The sequence below is a fragment of the Drosophila hydei genome, unplaced genomic scaffold, assembly GCF_003285905.1.
Source record: "Drosophila hydei strain 15085-1641.00,03,60 unplaced genomic scaffold, DhydRS2 tig00008135-arrow-pilon, whole genome shotgun sequence".
Classification (NCBI taxonomy): Eukaryota; Metazoa; Arthropoda; class Insecta; order Diptera; family Drosophilidae; genus Drosophila; species Drosophila hydei.
Window position 1 is genome coordinate 3,064,847 of NW_022045844.1, and position 19,457 is coordinate 3,084,303.

General features: G+C 40.5%; 2 protein-coding genes and 2 pseudogenes across 2 annotated transcripts; 3 read left to right on the plus strand and 1 right to left on the minus strand.

Annotated features, from left to right (window-relative positions):
* Window positions 1-4,238: 4,238 nt before the first annotated feature.
* LOC115483481 (larval/pupal cuticle protein H1C) lies at window positions 4,239-4,682 on the plus strand. Its single transcript, XM_030225632.1, has one exon. It carries the CDS (start codon window positions 4,239-4,241, stop codon window positions 4,680-4,682), a length of 444 nt encoding a protein of 147 aa, XP_030081492.1.
* A 3,259-nt stretch (window positions 4,683-7,941) lies between these two features.
* LOC111593206 (carboxypeptidase B) lies at window positions 7,942-9,229 on the plus strand. The gene is made up of 2 exons (XM_023305850.2): window positions 7,942-8,699; window positions 8,763-9,229. The coding sequence occupies exons 1-2, from the start codon at window positions 7,942-7,944 to the stop codon at window positions 9,172-9,174; spliced, it is 1,170 nt and encodes a 389-aa protein (XP_023161618.2). The 3' UTR covers window positions 9,175-9,229.
* A 1,864-nt stretch (window positions 9,230-11,093) lies between these two features.
* LOC115483475 lies at window positions 11,094-16,463 on the plus strand (annotated as a pseudogene).
* An 81-nt stretch (window positions 16,464-16,544) lies between these two features.
* LOC115483483 lies at window positions 16,545-18,512 on the minus strand (annotated as a pseudogene).
* Between the last annotated feature and the right edge of the window lie 945 nt (window positions 18,513-19,457).

The following is a 19,457-nucleotide window of genomic DNA, read 5'->3' on the forward strand; positions in this document are numbered from 1 at the left end:
GTTAGTTGTTGCTGGCTGATGAGCTTCTACTGTTGGTGGTGGTGCCGTGAACAAGGGGGTTTCCTCAACGATTCCGCTTGTAGATTTGCATGCTGTGGTTCTGGCTTAGCATCCAACTATGGGGCGAATAGAGCTGTTGCTGGTTCTTGTGGACGACAGGATAAATCGTAATTTTTCTGCAGGCTTTTTTAATTTTTGGGAATTTGGTTATAAAATGTATAGTGTTGATGGATTCCTCTAGCCAAATTGATTTTAAATCTGAGGAGTCCAAAATGTTTGGGCTAACAATGAGCCTTCGCGAGAGTAATAGCAAGCATTAAACTTTGCAACTCCATCGTCCGCATTCTGTTTCTGGACAGTGTTTCAGTGTTTCAAATAAATAAATCAATAAAATCAATTTGTGAGTTTTGGCTATCCCGAGAACTCCACTGACAGCAAATGTTAACTGGTTAAGTTGGTCTTGAACCTCAGTGTTTACTTCTATCCGTCTACTGTTGGCATTCATTAGTCGCATTTCAGTGGACCTAGTCTGCTCTAAATCACCAGCATCGGGTGTACCCGCCACCAAAATGTTTTATAAAAACTATGCCAAGTGGCTAAAGGTAAATAGAAAACTATATCTAACTTATTCGAAATTGCCTAGCGGCTTAAAAAAAAGGTGTAATAAAAAAACAAGGGAGTCATCTTAGGTTGTCCTTGTGGACCACCCTTCCTTTAATGAGGACCTCGGTCCCCAGGTCTGCTTCCACGGCCTTCTCGACACATAAAGGTGTGAGTTTGTTTCCGAGCCGTCGGTTGGACTTGACCAAATCCTTGTCACCAACATCGAAGACTCTATTCTGCCGCTTTGCGTTCTCCCTAGCTCTGAGCGTCGTCTGAGCGTTTCTGATCTTTTCTTCTATCTTTTCTTGTGGCTCTTGTTTTTTGGGGTGTCTATCATACTTAGCCCTAGCACATGTTTTGCAGTTTTGTACTATTTCCTTGGCAATTTTTGCCATCCGTGGAAAGTAGTACTCCGAGAGTACCTGCTTAACATTTTCCTGTGCAGACCTATGGGCCCTATTATGCTCGACTGTGAGGATTTCCCTTCCTTCTCCAACCGCAAATATGTCCACTACGCGATTTTTGCAATGCCAGAACTTTGTGGCTGGGTATCTTCGCACCAATGCATCTTGTATCATTGCAAGCGTGTGTAAATTACAGTGGAGAGCATTTACGCATTTGGGTGAGACTACATCTTCGAGCTCGTCTAGCAGCGATTCGACGCATGTATAGCTGATCAAGTAGCGTTTCTTATTTCCAAAAAGAATAAAACTTCGTTTTAAGGGGAAACGCGCCTCTTCTAGCACTATCTGGTTTTGAAAACAGTTCAAGGGTTTGTCTGTCGTCTCAATGGTGTTGGTGAGAGATACCTCACTGTGGATCGTTGCAGCGCAGGACTCAATTTCTTGCTCATTTATAGCGTTGAGCTGCTGTCTTGACAAGGCATCCGCAACCAGATTGTCCTTGCCAGGTTTATAGAAGATACGTGCATTAGACTCGTCAATGCGCGCTTTCCACCTTTTGATTTTCGCATTTGGATTAGATTCCGAAACTGCGAAGGTCAAGGGTTGATGGTCAGTGAAGATATTAATGTCTTTCACCCCATACAAATAGTGCCTTAATTTGGCAAGTGACCATACAATGGCCAATAACTCTCTCTCATTGGTTGCATAGTTAACCTCACTGTCCTTCAATGTTCTTGAAATCATTGTTATAGGACGACCCTCTTGAGACAAAACTGCACCTATGCCGTGAGCCGAAGCATCGGTCGTTAGATCGAATGGCTTCTTAAAATCGGGGTACCTGAGCATTACATTCTCGGATGACAAAATATCGCGCAACTTCTGAAATGCCCTCTGCTGCACTTCAGAGAATTGAACCTTTATATTTCTGGACCTATGCTTACTGACTGTTCCATTTTCACCCTTCAGGATATTCGAGATGGGTCTTGCTATTGCGGCGAAGTCCCTAATGAAACATCTGTAATAACTTGCGAGGCCTAGAAATGATCTAACCTCGAACAGCGTTTTTGGTTCTGGATACTCCTGTATTGCCCTAACCTTTTCAGGATCCGTCGTGGTGCCAGTGCTGGTGACTACGAAACCAAGAAAGTTCACGCTTTTCTTAAAAAAACGTGACTTTTTGACGGAGACCCTCATGTTTGCTTTGTATAAGCTTTTTAGGACCCGATCCACGTGTTTAATGTGGGATTCCTCATCTTCTGAAAAGATGATTACGTCATTGACATCAACATAGCAAAATTTGCCAATCTGCTCTCGCAGTATGTCGTCGATGGTTCTTTGAAAAATGCTTGCTGCATTCTTTAATCCAAAGGGGAGTCTTTTGAACTCGTATTTCCCCCCGTTCACAGAGAAAGAGGTTTTTTCACGGTCGCGTTCAGCGAGTATGATCTGGTGATAACCAGACTTGAGGTCTAATGTTGAAAAGAATTTGGCTCTCCCCAAATTCCCCAATATCATTGATATATTTGGCATAGGGTATTTGTCCGGCACGGTTTTTTCGTTAAGTTTACGAAAGTCCATTACCAACCTCATTTTCCTATTGCCCGCTTCATAAGTGCCCTTCTTGTCTACTACCCATATTGGGTTATTGTAGGGAGAGACGGACTTTTGAATTATATTATTCTTTAGTAGATCTTTGATTTCTTTATTAACGAAATCAGCCGCTCCCATTGGATATGGGTAAAGCTTGGTATAGATCGGTTGCTCATCTATGGTCCTAATGGTAGCCACGACTGATGTGTTATACGGCAACGTCTCGTCTGGGTCTGCAAAGGCCTTTTGTCTGGTCTTCAGCATTTTCAAAAAAGAACTTCTAACTAATGGGGATGCATCTGCTATTTGTTCAGCTAACTCATTAATTCTTTGAGTCAATGCATGCTCCCTCTGCTGGTTTACAGCAGCCTGTTCGGCTAAAGCTTTGCTGATAGCCGTCCTTATTACTTCCGTAAGCTGATCTACATCCATTCTACCTGATGGTGGGAGAACTGCACAGTCGGAATCTGAGTCGCTAGACTGCCTGCGAGGGTTTCTCTATTGGTTGAACCGAGACATGCGCAGGTCAGTGGTCGCGAAAAATAAAACGGGCCGTCAGAAGATGGGTCGAATTACGTCGCAGTTCTGAACTACGAGAACTGCATGCACAACTTCAGACACACAGAAAGTAACACAATGTAATTTTATTGACGATCTGAATGATCAATTGCTGCCACTAAAATTCCCAAAGTAGTCACTCTCACTTGGTTCTGATCATTAATTTTTTTTTTTTTTACATGCAATTGCAATATAAAATACTCGCTAGTCCTAGCTATTTTTTTATAAAATAAATTTTAACACTTTTTGTGTTTGAAGAAAAATTTTGGCTAGAGTATCCACTTACAAGATTCAACTAACACAAAACAAAAAAAAAATCCCTTTATAAGATCTGTCAATTGCAGCTCCCGCGCTGCTGTCTTAATTGTTGTTGGTTGTGGAGTCCGCCCCACGTTGGGCGCCAATTATATAGTTTCCAGTCCTGTGGTGACTGAAAGTTAGGTTGAGAGGCGACTGTGCCTCTTATTGCTGGCCTCGGGCTCAGACAATGAAATAAGCCATTTAACGAGCAAATGACGGAGTGAATATTTATTTAAGCGGTTTACTGGAAGAACGCTTTTTTATATATACATATGTGTGTGTTAGAGTAATTGTACAATTGGATGCAAAGACATTTGAAAGCAGTTGAACTGAAGCTGTCGAGATGCATTCACAATTTGGGCATCCTTAATGCATCTCCGATGGGCCATAAATTGTGACTGGGCTGTTATTATTTTGGGCATGGGCACGCAGAGCTTGAGGGCACTTCAGAGCCGAAATGCTGGTATGTGGAGCAGGTGCGCCGGCGACCTCAGCATGGCCTGCTGTGGCTCAATGGCTGTTATGCAATATGGTCATAAGTGTGGCACGCCCTCCATTTGCTGTCACATTGTGGCATAAATTGATTTGCCACGATCTCCGGCTAAATGTGGATTTATGAAAGTCACGCAAAACCCAATCGCATTAACCATAACGCTTCGCCCACAAACTGGGCAAAAAAAAAAAACAATTTGAGTAATTATTGATCGAGTTAATGCGCATTTATAAGACCTGCTGGCGGCAGCAAAAGTCAAACAGTTACTCGACTTCTCTCACAGCTCAAACATGTCTCGCGCATTCCTCTCACTAATCTCAACTCTTTTGCTGCTGTCGCCCACCTGGGCTGGCATTAGCTACCTGGCCGATGAGCATGCCGTGGCGCATACCCAGCAGAATGTGGTCAGAAGCTACGACGGCACCGTCTCTCACTATGCCAAGTCCGTGGCGACGCCCTACTCCCAGGTGCACAAGCTGGACACACGCATCAGCAACAATGTCTATCAGCCAGCCATAGCCAAGACTATCAGCTATGCTGCTGCTCCAGCACCAGCACCACAACAGCCTGCGTTCTATAGCCAGGCTCCAGTCTACCATCAGCAGCAGCAGCAACACATCCCAGCTGTCCAGACCACCTACGCCAGCCACCAACCCTCTGTGGTGCACTATTCACCCGCCGAGGCAGTCTCCCACATGAGCTTCGATGGATTCGGCACTCACTGGGGATTCTAAATAATTTTAAGAGTTTTGCATTAAATAAAGACTTTTCTTTATATATGATAAGTATTTGCTTTTATGGGAGCCTATAAAATAATAAAATAAAAATAAAATAAAAAATAATAATAAAATACCTCATCTTCCAGCTGGGGTACAGCTAAAGGCCTGAAATCTGAATTCTCATTGAAAAGATCATTTCAGGAGAAGGTGGTGTGGCAGATCAGAATGCTGAGCTAAGTCCATATAGCCAAGTCGGTCTGTCTATATAGCACCTCAGTGCAGGTAATTCCTAGTCGAACACTCCCGACTAGAACCCTCTTAATTGCTTCTACTCAATCACATCCAGCTCTTATTCATCCACCTAACAATATCTAAACTATAAACCATAATAAAACTCTTAATGTGTTATTTAATAATCGTAATCTAGTTTTTATCACAGTTCATGCTCAGAGTCGGAGCTTTCGCCTCACGTCCTCGAGTTGCTGTATATAAACAAATCATAAAAGCTGCACACAAAGTGCACACACTACAAATAGCCTGAAGTAGGACATTAGCTTGGCTCTTCTACCACTGCCACGCCCATCAACTAACGCCCAATCTCTAACCACAGCGAAGCAGGAGCCTGAATGGTCGGGTTACGTGATTTGTGCAGCGCAAACTTAAAAATCGGACATGAACGCGTTACGTGACTCGCATGGCAAGTGATGGCCGAAGGAGTGGGAGACGGAGGTGGAGATGGAGATGGAGTCGGAGCGAAGGACACAGCATCAACTGAACTAATCGGATTTTTTTATGCGCGCTCAGTGAGTGAAATGGGTATATGGTGTTGCTATGGAAGCTGAAGAGTTGCAAAATTGAATTGCGAAAAAATAGCTGAAGGTGGATAGAGTGATAAAGATCTAGATCTGTATAACATAAAATACCTTTAAGCAATGGAATTGATAAAATGTGTATTACTTTATAAGAAAATCAAAGTTTTTGAACTAATAAGTTTGCTTAATGATCGATAATAATTCATTAAATCAATAGTTCTTTATTATTATCGACTGTAGACTGAAAAGCGATAAAATCAAAGATCTCGATGCCACTTCATAAGAAATCGATATTTGTACACTTAAATGATTTACTAAAGATCGATTATAATTGATAATTTCATGTTACAAGTTCATATAAAAAGTTTCTTAACAGCTCAATTATAATCGATATATTCTACAATCGATTCATTTATACCAAAGAGCTCATCTAAAGATCGATTATAATCGACAACTCTTTACTTTCATTCATTTCAACTTCTTCTCGCACTGCAAGCGAGTATTTCGTCGTCATGTACTCCCGGACCGCAACATCTTCACTTGCTTTTCTCTCTCAACTCTCAATCAGAAGTTTGCCTCGTTATAAATTATGCACATTGGCAATTGCAGGCAGCCTGGGAAAGAGGAAGAGATTCGAGCTGAGGTTCATAATCTATAAATTGAAATCACATTTTTGCTAGCTCATTAATTTCTTGCCACTTAGCTTGAGCCAACAAAGAGCCAGTAGTCAATTGCGTCTCGAAGTCTTAGCATAAATGATGGCTCCATTAGATCGCAATCAGCTGAATTGCCTCAGCGCAAAGGACTTCAAATGAAAAACTGCCAAAAAGAAAGGCTCAAAAACTGTGCGAATCACTTTTCGCTTGACTAGCCAAAAAAAAGAAGAAGAAGAAGAAAAAATGTTTTAGCTTGCAACAAATTGCAGCAAGACAAAATTTTGCGGGCATAAACAGCGCTTAAATGCAACAGTCAGCGGCAGCAGCTGCCATGTCCTGCCGCTGCTGCTGCTGCCTGAGGTCCTGCCGAGCCACTTGACTGCAAAAAAGGCGCAATGATAAAATATTTGCTGGCTAAAAACTTGCCAGCAAAGTGTGTTTGTTGTTGCGGCCAAAGTTGAGTGGCAACAGCCTCGCCTTGCGGCCCGCTCACGTCCTTTGGCTGCCCGTCGACAGGAAGTTGAAAAAAAAAATAAAAATGCAAAATGCCCAGTAAGACGTATTTATCAACATAATTACGTTTTTTAATGGCTTTTTAAACCGCAAAATGGCAAAGCCGCAAAATGCAGATAAAAGTGGAGCATAAGACTAGAAAATATAGTGGCTAAACAGTATTCGTGTTGTTGTTGTTTTACTGCTTCCACTGCTGTTGCTGACCCTTCTACACTGTCCTCATGCAAAATGTTTGCTAACTCAATTAGCCATTTCAGCGAATTGGCAGAGGCTGTTGACTTAAAGAACTTGTCTGTTGTGCTAATTATCTAACTATAACTAAGTATAGCTGAATATAACTAACTCTATATCTAGCTATTGCCATATTTGATAGACTGCAGTTCAGGCATTGCTTGTCACTGTCAGCCAAATTGCACAGTGCGCGCAGTTGCGATGAACACAGAATATCAATAAGCAACGAGTAAGAACAATGCAGTCGGGCGATATTGACTGCATAATACTCGTTCATAAGAGTAGCTAACTGTCGCAATGTGGAGTTCTAGCTCTAAGACTGAGGAAGATACAGTTTTATCTATATGGCCACGCCCGAATGGAGGTAGGTATATATGTCATTAAGGGCTGGTATAACGTTATCTACGAGTATGTATTGCAAATTCAAAGTACTTATCAGTTTATCTTTTATACCAGTTTTAGTATTTCTGAATTGGCCAAGCCCACCGTAAATGTATCTTTTTATAAGAGGAAAAATCAAGTCTGAAGCTTTAATTGCACAAACCCAATATACACCACTCACTTCGCGAACGAGTATAAAAAGCGCAGTGCAACGAAATGTATCTACAAAGAGTCTCTCGCTCCAACATTAACAAGAGCATGGTGATGCAGATCCAGAGAGTTTTTGCAAACATACATATTGAGCGAGTCTAAAAATAGATGCAACTCTTTGCAAAGAGAGGCGGAAGGCATTGAGAGAGAGAGCGAGAGAAAATTATATTTTAGTATAAGTATCATCGATAGATAATAACGTTGCGAATTTTATTATACAAAAGAAGAGAAGAGAGCGAGCAGGGGAAAGAGAGAGTGGGAGAGAGTAAGTTGGAGAGAGGGCAAGCAGCAACAGTTAGTAAACACATACTGCAGAGTCAACTGACCCGCACTCAGTTGTAGCTTGTGATTAAGAGCAATCGGTTCTACGTGTAGCGCTGGGAAACCCATGCACATATATAATTTCATATGTATATATATTTATATATATATATATAAAACAAATGGCATGTGTGCAAGCCAGTGCGTAGCATGTTAGTAATCGATAATACCCTGTACGGTTGGCTATGTGTGCTTATCTTGTTGATAACACAGCTCGATCAATCGCTGGCGTTTGGCGCGTCGCGTGTTGAGGCCTTCAAGCGGCGACTGCGTCGGCAAGTGGCGCCGTCTCTGCTACTCGATGACTACCTCGGCTACGATGGCATGCTGGATTACATGGAGCAGCTAGCCAAGGCGTACAGCGATCGCGTTGCTCTACAAGATGTGGGCGTCACGTATGAGAAGCGCCCACTGAAATCGTTAACGATAACGAACGGCGATGGGCGCGACGGCAAGAAGGCGATTCTACTCATAGCCGGAGCACATGCGCGCGAATGGCTGACACCTGTTGCTGCATTGTACACCTTGGAGCAGCTAGTGGTTAGGCATGAGGAGAATGCGCACTTGCTGCACGATTACGATTGGATTGTGATGCCACAGGTCAATCCGGATGGCTATATGTACTCGCGTAATGTGGACAAATTGTGGCGAAATACGCGGTCGCCGAACGGCTTCAACTGCTTCGGAACGAATATTAATCGAAATTACGATATTGGCTGGGGCCAGGGCTATGCCGAGCTAAACGATTCCTGCACCATGCACTATGCCGGCAGCAAGCCCTTCTCGGAACCAGAGACGCGAGCGGTGCGCGACAAAATGCTCGAATTGGTCCAGAGCAAACGTGGGATGCTGTTCATCACACTGCATTCGCATCACACCAGCATTTTCTATCCCTGGGTATACAAGAGGTGGGTATTACCCCTAAGTATATATTGATCTGTGCTAAAAGGTTTCGTCTCTTCATCTGCTAGTGACACAAGTGATAATGATAACGATTTGCATGATGTGGCTGAGGCTGGAGCCGAGGCCATTTTCAATGCAACTGGCACAAGATTCACCTATGGGCAGTATGGCAAGGAGGATACGTTTGGGGGCACCAGCTTGGACTATGCCTATTCGATAGGCTTTCCGCTTTCCTATGCATTCGAATTGTCCGGTGAGCGAGATGGACTCACCTTTGACTTTTGGCCACCAAAGAACCTGCTGAAGGACTTAGCTGACGAGTCTTGGGTTGGCATCAGTGCCATGGCCGAAAAAGCCATTGAACTCCAGTCTCCGGATAGACCTATAACTGTCGCTAAGAATAGCTCTAGCTCGTATAGCTTAGCTAATATGATGAAGATTATATTGCTTATGACGATTATAACGGTGCTCTCTCGCTAACCAGTGTTGGTTAACAACCTAAAAGTTGACTTAAGTCGTCCATTTTTAACTTTTTCATTTTCACATCGATGTTGTGCAAAGTGTATATACCATATATCTGAAATATATATATATATATTATATATATATAGTCTACAGTCAACTGAAAATCACTAAGTTACTTAATTTATATATTTTTAATTTTATAATAATACAAGCATTAAGATATCGAGATTATGATAAGTGAATAGATATATATAAAATATATATAAATATTTTATTGTACACTTACTGGCATTTTTATAATACCTTAGATAACCCAGTGTCAATGAGTCTATCAGTGATTCTGTCAGTCAATCCATCAATCAGTTGAAAAGATTGTTACAGTTTAAAGTTTGTCAATCAATCAACGCATCAGTTATCTGTCTGTCAGTTATCTGTCTGTCAGATATCATCATCAGTCAGTTTGTAATTCAGTCAATCAGCCAATCACAGTCACAATCAGTCAGAGCTAGTTAATTAGTAAGAAATTACTGATAAACTGACTTACTAACTTTAGTCAGTCAATCAAAACTGTTGTCTTTATCTTATTGATTAACGGACTTACTAACTTTAGTCAGTCAATCACTGAGACAATTAATTAATCAGCTATTAAGTTCTTCAATCCATCAATCGGCAAGGCTGTTAGTCCACCACCATCAGTCTATCAATCGTTAGCCAATCAGTCACTCAATCAGCCAATCAGTAAGTTTGCCAGTCAATCAATTAGCCAATCAGTGACTCAGTCAGTTTAACAGTTCATTGATTTCAATCGTATATATTCCATACACTATATAATAATTAATAAATAAATAAATAAATTTTCATTTGTTCAGTAATATTTATATATATTTGTTCATAACGCAATCTCAATTTAAAGACAGTTCTTTAATAATTTTTCTGTTCTCTACCCCATTTGATTGTTCTCATTTATATCAATTTTCAGAGCAGTTGGCGCCTTAACCGAAATATCTGTTGACTCGCATTTAAAAAATAATTTTAAATCCACAGCAGAGCCAGGCTGAGTTTGCTGTTACTCACGTGTCTGGCAAATACACACACACACATCCACGCACAAGCTCACACACACACACACACACAGAGAGCGGAGCCTTACTCATTGAACGAAAAGCTCGCATTACTCATACGCCGCGTTGCTCGCGTGCTATTCGCTTGTTTGCGCTGGCTATCAACGTGACTTGGCTGTTGAGCACTGGGCGGTCTCCGTATCTGTTTCGGTCTGTGCTATCACTCGGATTGTCTGATACATTTCACATGCTGCAATTAACGCAACAAATTGCATTTTTAATATGCGCAAATTAATGTGGAAAATCTTCCATTTCTGTTGCCTCTTTTTTTGTTCTTCTTCTGCTGCCGGCAGCCAGAGTTTTATTTATAACAGTCATTGCGAAAATTGAAAATGCACAATTAAAAGCACGCCTATGCCATACATCTATATATGTGTGCACACATATCTATAAGGATGTGTGTGTGTGTGTCTGCAGCTCGCTTTGGGGCGCCGCTCGCTGACCCTTTTTAAAATAATATGATAAAATGCCATTACAAAAGTCAAAGTTACTGTAGCAGCCTCGGCTCGACTGCAGGAAGCAACTGTTAATTAGTTTTTTGCGAGTGCAGTCCTTCAGGACGAGGCTCTGCTTTGGCAGCTATCCATCCCCCGTTGTTGTTTCACTGTGCAAATGTTTTAATTTCCGCACGAATGTCTCTAACGGAAATTACATAAAAAAAGAAGAATATTTATATAAAGAACAGATAACTTGCCGCTGCGACCCACTGAACGGCACTGTGCGTCCAAAACAATTAGCATACTCGTTCCTGCTCCATGCACACTAAAAGAAAATAACTAAAGAAATAAACGCTCACTACGTGCTAATCGCAGCATTAGCGTGCAAGTGTTTCGTTACAGCGGCTTATTGAATCTCGATTAGATAAGAAAACTATAGCACTATATGCCTCTGGCTTGAGTCGCTTCAGTTCAGTGTGCGAAATGCTGCTGATCGCAATTGTTGTGCTGCTGCTGACAGTCGCCAGTCTCTGCCATTGGCGCCAAAGGGGCAGGCGGGCGGCAGTTGCCAATCTGCCGGGTCCTTATTGCTTTCCACTAATTGGAGCCTTGCATCGCGTCATCAATCTGAATCCCAAAAGTACGTATCAAGTGAAATGTGCAGCAAAGTCCAAAGTGCAGTTCCAGCCGTTTTACACTGTTTTAATTATCACAAATATTATATAGAAATGTGCAAAACAGCTGCTATACAAAACAATTCAATATTGCTTACAATTCATTCAGCTGTTTATATGGCCTAATAAACTATAGACTATATATATAGATATATAGACTTTAGATGTTATGGATTGTTCCATTTGATAAGCTCTAGTCCTTCCGAACTCGTTATGTATTTGCTGTGCATATGAGAAATTCTTTCTTAAAAGTTGTAGAGAAATATGATTGTTTGATGCCTTTAATATTGTTGTATGCAGCAGCCAGCATCACTATCAGCAGCTTTATGGAACAGGGACAAGAGATCGCGGCCATTGGCGCTGTTTCGTTCGTTCTTGTGCGCATTCATTATCTAAGGGGTTCGTAGCACGGGTATAATTAGTATATCGTTGATATAGAACAGATATCTTGTATATAACTTGTCTGTTCTAATTACATATATTATATATATTTTTTATACATATAGTGTTGCCAGGCAATAAAACAGCTAAACTGAACTTTATACAGCACTTTTAACATATTTGAACTTAGCGCGAAGTTACTCTATTTATTTCTAATAGTATTTAGTAGTTCTAGTTGTCGTAAAAGTAGTCAAGCGCTAAAATATAATAATTTTTATATATTATATTTGTATACTTCATTCATTCCATTTTCAACTCATGCAAGCAGAAGAGTTTACAATGTTGTTAAAAATCAATTATAAATTCAAATAATCCATATAGTATTTTTATAGTTCCAGTTAGACTTGTTCAGGCCAAAGATCATGTCTATATGTAAAGAAAGTTAAGTTAAACAAGTATGAAAGCTATAGTCGGTGTGTTCGACTAGGAGATACCCAGCTGTTATCCATAATTATTGAAGGGCCTTAAATATAGGTATAAACATATACTAAATAAAGGTATATAGTAAATATAGGTTTAAATATTAATATCTTAATTGTTATACATTTTTTACTTTTTACTATTTTTTTTAAATTTATTTTATAAACTTTTACTATTTTTAAGAGAAATTACATATTTTTACTAACAAAATTCTAATACATAAAAGATTATTCAGCAAACATTTGTTTGCTATTATCATTGTTATTTATTATATTAAATCTATGAATATATATATAATACATTTAGACATTCTTGTTCTTAAATATATATATATCTATACATATATATATTAAATATATATGTACAAGTATATAATGTTATAAAAATTAAAATTAAGAGAAGAGATTCTCTTCCTATGACAAACATCAAAATCACTTTGAAAATAACTTAACTCTTTCATAAGGAGTTAATAAAATTAAATGCTCTTAAACATTATTTCTTATAAAATATATAATTATTTCTTATAAAATATAATAAGAGTAGGTAATTAACAATTTTAAAGAGAACAAGGCATTACGAAAATGATCATGAGAAAATCATTTTGCTAATGATCATTAACGTTAATGATAATTACCAGTAATAATCATGAACATAAATGATCATTACTCCGAATGATCATTATTGCTAATGAACATTACAACGAACATCATTATTATAATAACAATTAGTGCTTATTAATAATAAATAACATTTAAATAATTATTAAACAATTAGACAATATTCCAAAACAAAAAAAACTTAAATATATATTAAAATATTTATTTAAACAAATACAATATTTATTAAAGAATACAATTTATTTAAACTTAAACAATTTAACAAAAAAAACTTAAATTTATTCACCATTCGCACTGCACTGCACAACGACTGACCTGGTCCAGGTCATAAACTTGACTGATCGCCGCAGCCGCTGCTGCGCCCTTTTATACCTGAAAGTCACTCAAAGGGCCACTGCAGCAGCGCTGCTGAGCGCTTTCTGAGTGAGAATTTACACTCATTTTGAACTAAGTTGGCGGCAGCAGACAAGGAGAAATGACGATCGGGAATTTGTATACTGCATATATACGTGAATCAACATGTTTTTTCTTGCTGCTGTTGAGCACATTTATTACTTTTTTACTCATTTTACATGATATAAAAGACAAACAAATATATGCAACTATATAGGCAGATACTGATTATGCTGATCATATATTATTTCATATATGGTTATACATATATAGTGATATATATATATATATATATATATATATGAGTATATATAAAAATTATATATAAAAAAATAATAATAATGAAAAATAATATATATGTACTATATAGATATAATATATCTATATATATAGATATATATATATATATATATATATATATATATATATAGTACATATATATTATTTTTCATTTATTATTATTTTTATTTTATTTTTATTTTTATACTTTGTCTCAACTTAAGGCTGACGAACAAATGCACAAACACCTTACTGATTCCATTATTACTGTTTATACATATTTATATATATTATTTTTAGTAGCTGCATTTGAAACAAACTAGATATATGCGTGCTATACACGGACTTTCAAAAAGTATTTTAAGTCTCAAGCTCTTATAGATGGTGAGATCAGACAGACAGACGGACAGGCCTCAATAGACTCTGTTTAACGCCCTGATCAAGAATATATATACTTTAAGAAGTCTGTCACGCCCTTTAAAATAATTCGATTTTCCATTTTCTCTACCTAATTGTTTGCGTACTGCCCTGCTGGCCTGTTGTCCACTTGATGGCGTCAGTAGGTGGCCAATAATCCCAAGTCCCTGCATGATCATCCACTTCTGCAAGTTCACATTGACTTGCTCAAGTGTAAACAACATATTTCTTTCAATGAAGCCTTATCTAAATAACATCTATTATTAGAGCTCTATAAATAAGTGAATGCCAATAACACGTTGATTATAAACAAATAAGTAGCTAGTGAGTAATCTAATCGTTAGGCTTATAATTATCGAAGTGCGTGCTAATACTCGTTCACGAAGTCAAGAGAGTATATGGGCTTTCTACAATATTAGTGTTGCTGCCATAAATATAAATGCGGAAACAGTTAGATGTATAAATGATACATACAATATTGAAATATATTCATATTTAAATACCTTTGTCTAAGAATCGTGGACGAGTACTATGCAGTCAGTCAAGCCCAACTGGTATATTTATAAATAAGTCTTATCTCTTTGCATTCCAATAATGAATTGATTATAAACAAATAAGTAGGTGAAGTGCGCGGAATTATAGAAGTGCTACAGTTAACGTTACTATAATTGTTATTGTTAATTCTTTGTTTTATACTAATTAACTCATACTTATTATGGTTGCTCGCAGATTTCCTTAAACGATCCCACAAATATAGTATTGAACTTGGACATTTGCAGCGTGTTTGGGTGCTGAATCGCTTGATGATCACCAGCAGCGATGTGGAGTTCAATGAGCAGGTGCTCGCCAGCCAGGAGCATTTGGTTAAGCATCAGGTGTACAAGGTGCTGGGCCAGTGGCTGGGCAACGGCCCCCTACTGCTCAGCGATGGCAAAGTGTGGTACCAGCGTCGCAAGATAATCACGCCCACCTTCCACTTCTCGATACTGGAACAGTTCGTGGAGGGTCTTTGATCTGCAGTCGAATCTGTGCGTGCAGCGTCTGGAGCAGCGTGCCAATGGAGAGACCTTCGATGTCTATCCCTTTGTCTGCCTGGCTGCCTTGGACATCATCGCTGAGACGGCAATGGGCACCAAAGTGAATGCGCAGCTGGCAGAGAGCACGCCCTATGCCAATGCTGTTACGGAGTAAGTGTGAAGCATATTCATATAGAGGTCAGCCTGAAAGAGTTAGTTTTCATACTAGTTCCGTAAGCTGGACACAGTTGCTATATGATATAGCCTTGCCTTGATATCGAGTGGCAGTGGCTCAGACTCAGCTTTGACTAAGTTGAACTAGTTTAATAAACTCAGCCAAAATTCTCTTTACTCATAGATGCTCTGTGGAGCTAGCTCAGATCATGACTCAAAGTACATGCAAAATGTATCCCTATCTTCTCTATACCCTGCTTGCTCTTCTTCCAATAGTAAACAGGCTAATCATATCTGCATTCTATATCAAAATCAATCTCATCCAGCTCCTCTTCCACTCACCAGATGACACAGCATTAATGGCCTGGCGCTTTCATGTCGTTCTACCTGCAAAGCGAGCTGCTCTTCACGCTAACCCATCCACATCTCAAGCTTCGTCAGATGCAGCTCATACGCACCATGCACGCATTTACTACTGAGGTGATTAAGCAACGTCGCCAGATTCTGGAGGGGATGCAGCGTGTGGGCGCAGAGCAGCCGCTGCAGAACGAGGTGGGCGGCAAGCGTCGCATGGCGCTGCTGGATGTGCTGCTGCAGGCGAGCGTGGATGGACGACCCGCTGAGGGACGAGGAGATACGCGAGGAGGTGGACACATTCATGTTCGAGGGCCATGACACCACCACCAGTGCCTTATCTTTCTGCCTGTGGTGCATATCACGAAATCCTCAAGTTCAGGCCAAAATGCTGGAGGAGATCCTGCACGTGCTGGGCAGCGATCGCAGTCGCGCTGTTACCATGCGAGATTTGGCGAGCTGAAGTATGTGGAGTGCGTCATCAAGGAGTCGCTGCGCATATATCCGCCCGTGCCGCTAGTGGGCCGAAAGCTGCAAACCGACTTCAAATACAGTAAGTGAGCGCGACTAAGCGTGGGCGACGTATAAATGAGACTTTCTGCTTGCAGCACACTCCAAGTTTGGCGCGGCTGTTATACCCGCCGGCTCTGAGATTCTTATGGGCATTATTGGCATGCACAATGATGAGAAAAACTTTCCGGATCCGCATCTCTTCAAGCCGGAGCGTTCATGCCAACAGCGAACGCTCCACTTCGAGCTTTGCCTATGTGCCCTTCAGTGCGGGGCCACGCAATGCGTTGGCCAGAAGTTCGCCCAGCTGGAGATGAAGATGCTGCTGGCCAAGATTGTGCGCGAGTACGAGCTGCTGCCGCTGGGCGAGCCAGTGCAGGCTGTGGTTAACATAGTGCTGCGCTCGGATACAGGATTTCAGATGGGCATGCGCAGGCGCAGCCAGCCATAGAGAGGTGTTCTCTTTGTTTGTATATTTCATTTGTCTCTAAATTAAAGTCTATTTTGTTAATCTAATTAATCTTTAATCTAATTAATCTTGTTTGCTGTTCAAACGTGGCTGCAGCGCCAACTGGAAGCCATTGCTCGAGCCCAGCGCCAAGCGTAGATTGAGTCGCAGTGCATCGCCGTAGGGCAGCAGCTCGTACTGCAGCAGCAGCGGCCGCCACCAGCTGTTGCAGCAGGTTTAAGCTCATTTGCTGCGCCGGGCAGCTGCGCGGACCCAGGCCAAAGCTGAGTCTGCTCCAGAAAGCGCTCTGGCTTGAAGAGTTGCGCCTTATCGCCATATTCCGCTCAGCGCGTTGCAGCTCATAGAGATTGATGTAGATCTCAGCACCCAGCGGGCAGAACGCCATCGCCCACCTCTGAATGAGCTGTGAACACAAGGAGGCATGAATGAGACTTAGAGAAGAGATTCATTCACTTACTGTACTCAAAGCTTTTACTCAGCTCACGACTCACAATCAGCTGCGGTGGGTGCAGCCGCAGTGTCTCCTTGAGCACCGCATCCAGGTAGGGCAAGCGCCCATTCGCTGAGCTACTAGCTAGGCGCAGCTCATCCAGACAGCGTTGCTGCACGGCCGGATGTCGTGCAATCAGCACTAAGGCAAAGCAGAGTGCGCTGCTGCACAGCAATGGCCCAAGAAGTTGCAGCTGTCAGCTCGGCAAAGAGCTGGGGCGTCAGTCAGCGACGCTTCACTCGCGAGCAAGCAACTCGAGCAGCGATTGATATTTCACTTTTGGAGCCGGTTCAATGCGATCTATAGTGATGCCCTCGATTTTATTTGATTAGTGTTTAGCTTATGTTGTCTGCGCTGCTCCAGCATCTGTTTGTTCTCCTCATTGATGCGTCGTATGAGCCGTTGCTGTCGTCTTCGCATCAGTGGCGAGCCGAGCAAGAAGGTGAGCCGATTGGCTGATCGTACGCCTCAAGAAACGCTTGCGATCGAGCTTCGATGAGACTGGAGAAAGATAACGAAGTAAAATTACAGTTAATTATACATAATTATAGATAATAGTGATGGAATAAATTGTTAGATAATAAAATGAAGAAGTGGAAGTAGAAGGTCGATGCATTTTGAGAGCTGCAATCAATGTTTTTGGTTACTTGAACAAAGAAGTCAAAGTATGAAATTTAAACTGAAACAATTCAGACTCTAATTGAATGTCGATAGCCAGCCACATAAATTATGAACTGAATCAGCTGCTGCAAGAACTGGCTATTGAAAATCAGGTACATATGTAAATTGTACCAGTTTGAGCTGAGAATAAATATTTAAACTTAGTTTCATCACTCAAAACGCAGCATAAACTATAATTAATTGCTTAACACCAAACGACTCACTCTTTAAATGCCTGCTTATACCCGCTCGCTTGGCTTGCATGCCACAGCTGATGCACAGCATTCAGGTCCAATACATTGTCCGAGACCAACTGCCACACATCAAAGACTTGTCGCGTTTCCGCCTGTGCCGCTAGCTGTTGACAGAGCTGCTCGGCCTGCTGCTGAAATAGCTGGGTTCAATTGCAACAGGTTGTCTGGCTGTGAGAGTGCCAAGAGTATTTGGTGTCGCTGTGGCCAGTGTTGCGGCTGGCAATTGAGCAAGCTGTCGCCCAGCCAGTCGCTCATCAGCTCGTGGCCCCGTCTCCAAATGCGTTTCGCTCTGCAGCAGTTGCTTAGCTAATTCCAAGTCGGCGACAGGTATGAAGAGTCTGTGAAAAACCCAAATACGACTCACAGTGCCATATTTGGCCAAGTAGACAGAGCTGCGCTCAAAGAAAATCTGTCGAAGTTGACATTTGATAGGCATATTTAAGTAAATGGAGTGTCGGAACTTACTCTTTGGAGAGAGCCGCACAATTTCGTGCATGGGCGCCTAATAGAGGCCAGGAAAAGGGTCCTCCCAGATTTTTAATAAGTCCGCGCTGTTGACGTTGTTCTCAAATAGTTGTAAGCCGACACCAGGCAGAAGAAACACACAAAAATACTGGCCAAGATCATTTTGTGAACTGTGAACGCAACGGCAACTGCAAATGCGTTTGACTCTCTTCGACTAGAACCGGTTTTATGGCTGAGCTACGGGCGGCATATTAGCTATCTCAAAGTATTTTATGATTTCAGCTGACTCTTAACCGATAAGCCGATATTTTGAATATGTTAAAAACATTTATTTATTTATAAATATGATAAATATATTGCTTAAAAGCCATTTTAAAATTATAGATATACAGATATATATCTCATCTAATTTTGATTTTTGTTATTTTCTATTATTTTGTGTTTTTTTAAAGCAAATTTACTCATTTATACATAGCGTATAGTCTTAGCTGCATTCAAATACGTTCCACAGCAACATGTTGCTAGCAACATTTGTGTTGTCTTGTTAGCAACATTTAAATTGTTAATTTATGAAGCTGAGCTATGGATAATCGTATTTAATGCTAATATAAAAAGTAAAATCAACAAAATCAAAAAAATAGAAGTTAAATAAAATGTCTATTGTGTTGTCAACTAATAATCAACATGTTTCGTAAATAGGCAAGGCGTGAAATAATTTATTATATTTGCAAAAAAATTTAGCTAGGAAATCTGTGCTTTATTGTGGACTATACTATATATAATATTGATATAGTACATACATCTATATTTATTTATATATAGTTACTTAGCATAACCATGCTTCCATATCATAGAGCTACCTGCGTGCAATAGTTTTGCTTCTAGCATTACATATTTATTTGGATTGCTCGCAAATCCCACATTAATAAAATATTTAAATGCTTAGCAACATTTATTGCTGCTGCTGCAGCAGTTGGCTGCGAGCAAACTGATTTGAGAAAATTACAAGTAAGCCCAGTTATATATGGTTTGGTTTTGGTCACATGACTGAGGGGTTGTCCGACCGACTCGACACCCCTGAGGCAGGCATTATCATATGGCAGCTGT

What these genes read in the sequence shown, in the direction of transcription:
- LOC111593206 (XM_023305850.2), top strand. Translation starts at nt 7,942, where the DNA reads ATGTTAGTAATCGATAATACCCTGTACGGTTGGCTATGTGTGCTTATC. An exon ending in TATCCCTGGGTATACAAGAG is followed by an intron (nt 8,700 to 8,762) that starts GTGGGTATTACC and finishes TTCATCTGCTAG; the next exon opens with TGACACAAGTGATAATGATA.
- LOC115483481 (XM_030225632.1), top strand. Translation starts at nt 4,239, where the DNA reads ATGTCTCGCGCATTCCTCTCACTAATCTCAACTCTTTTGCTGCTGTCG.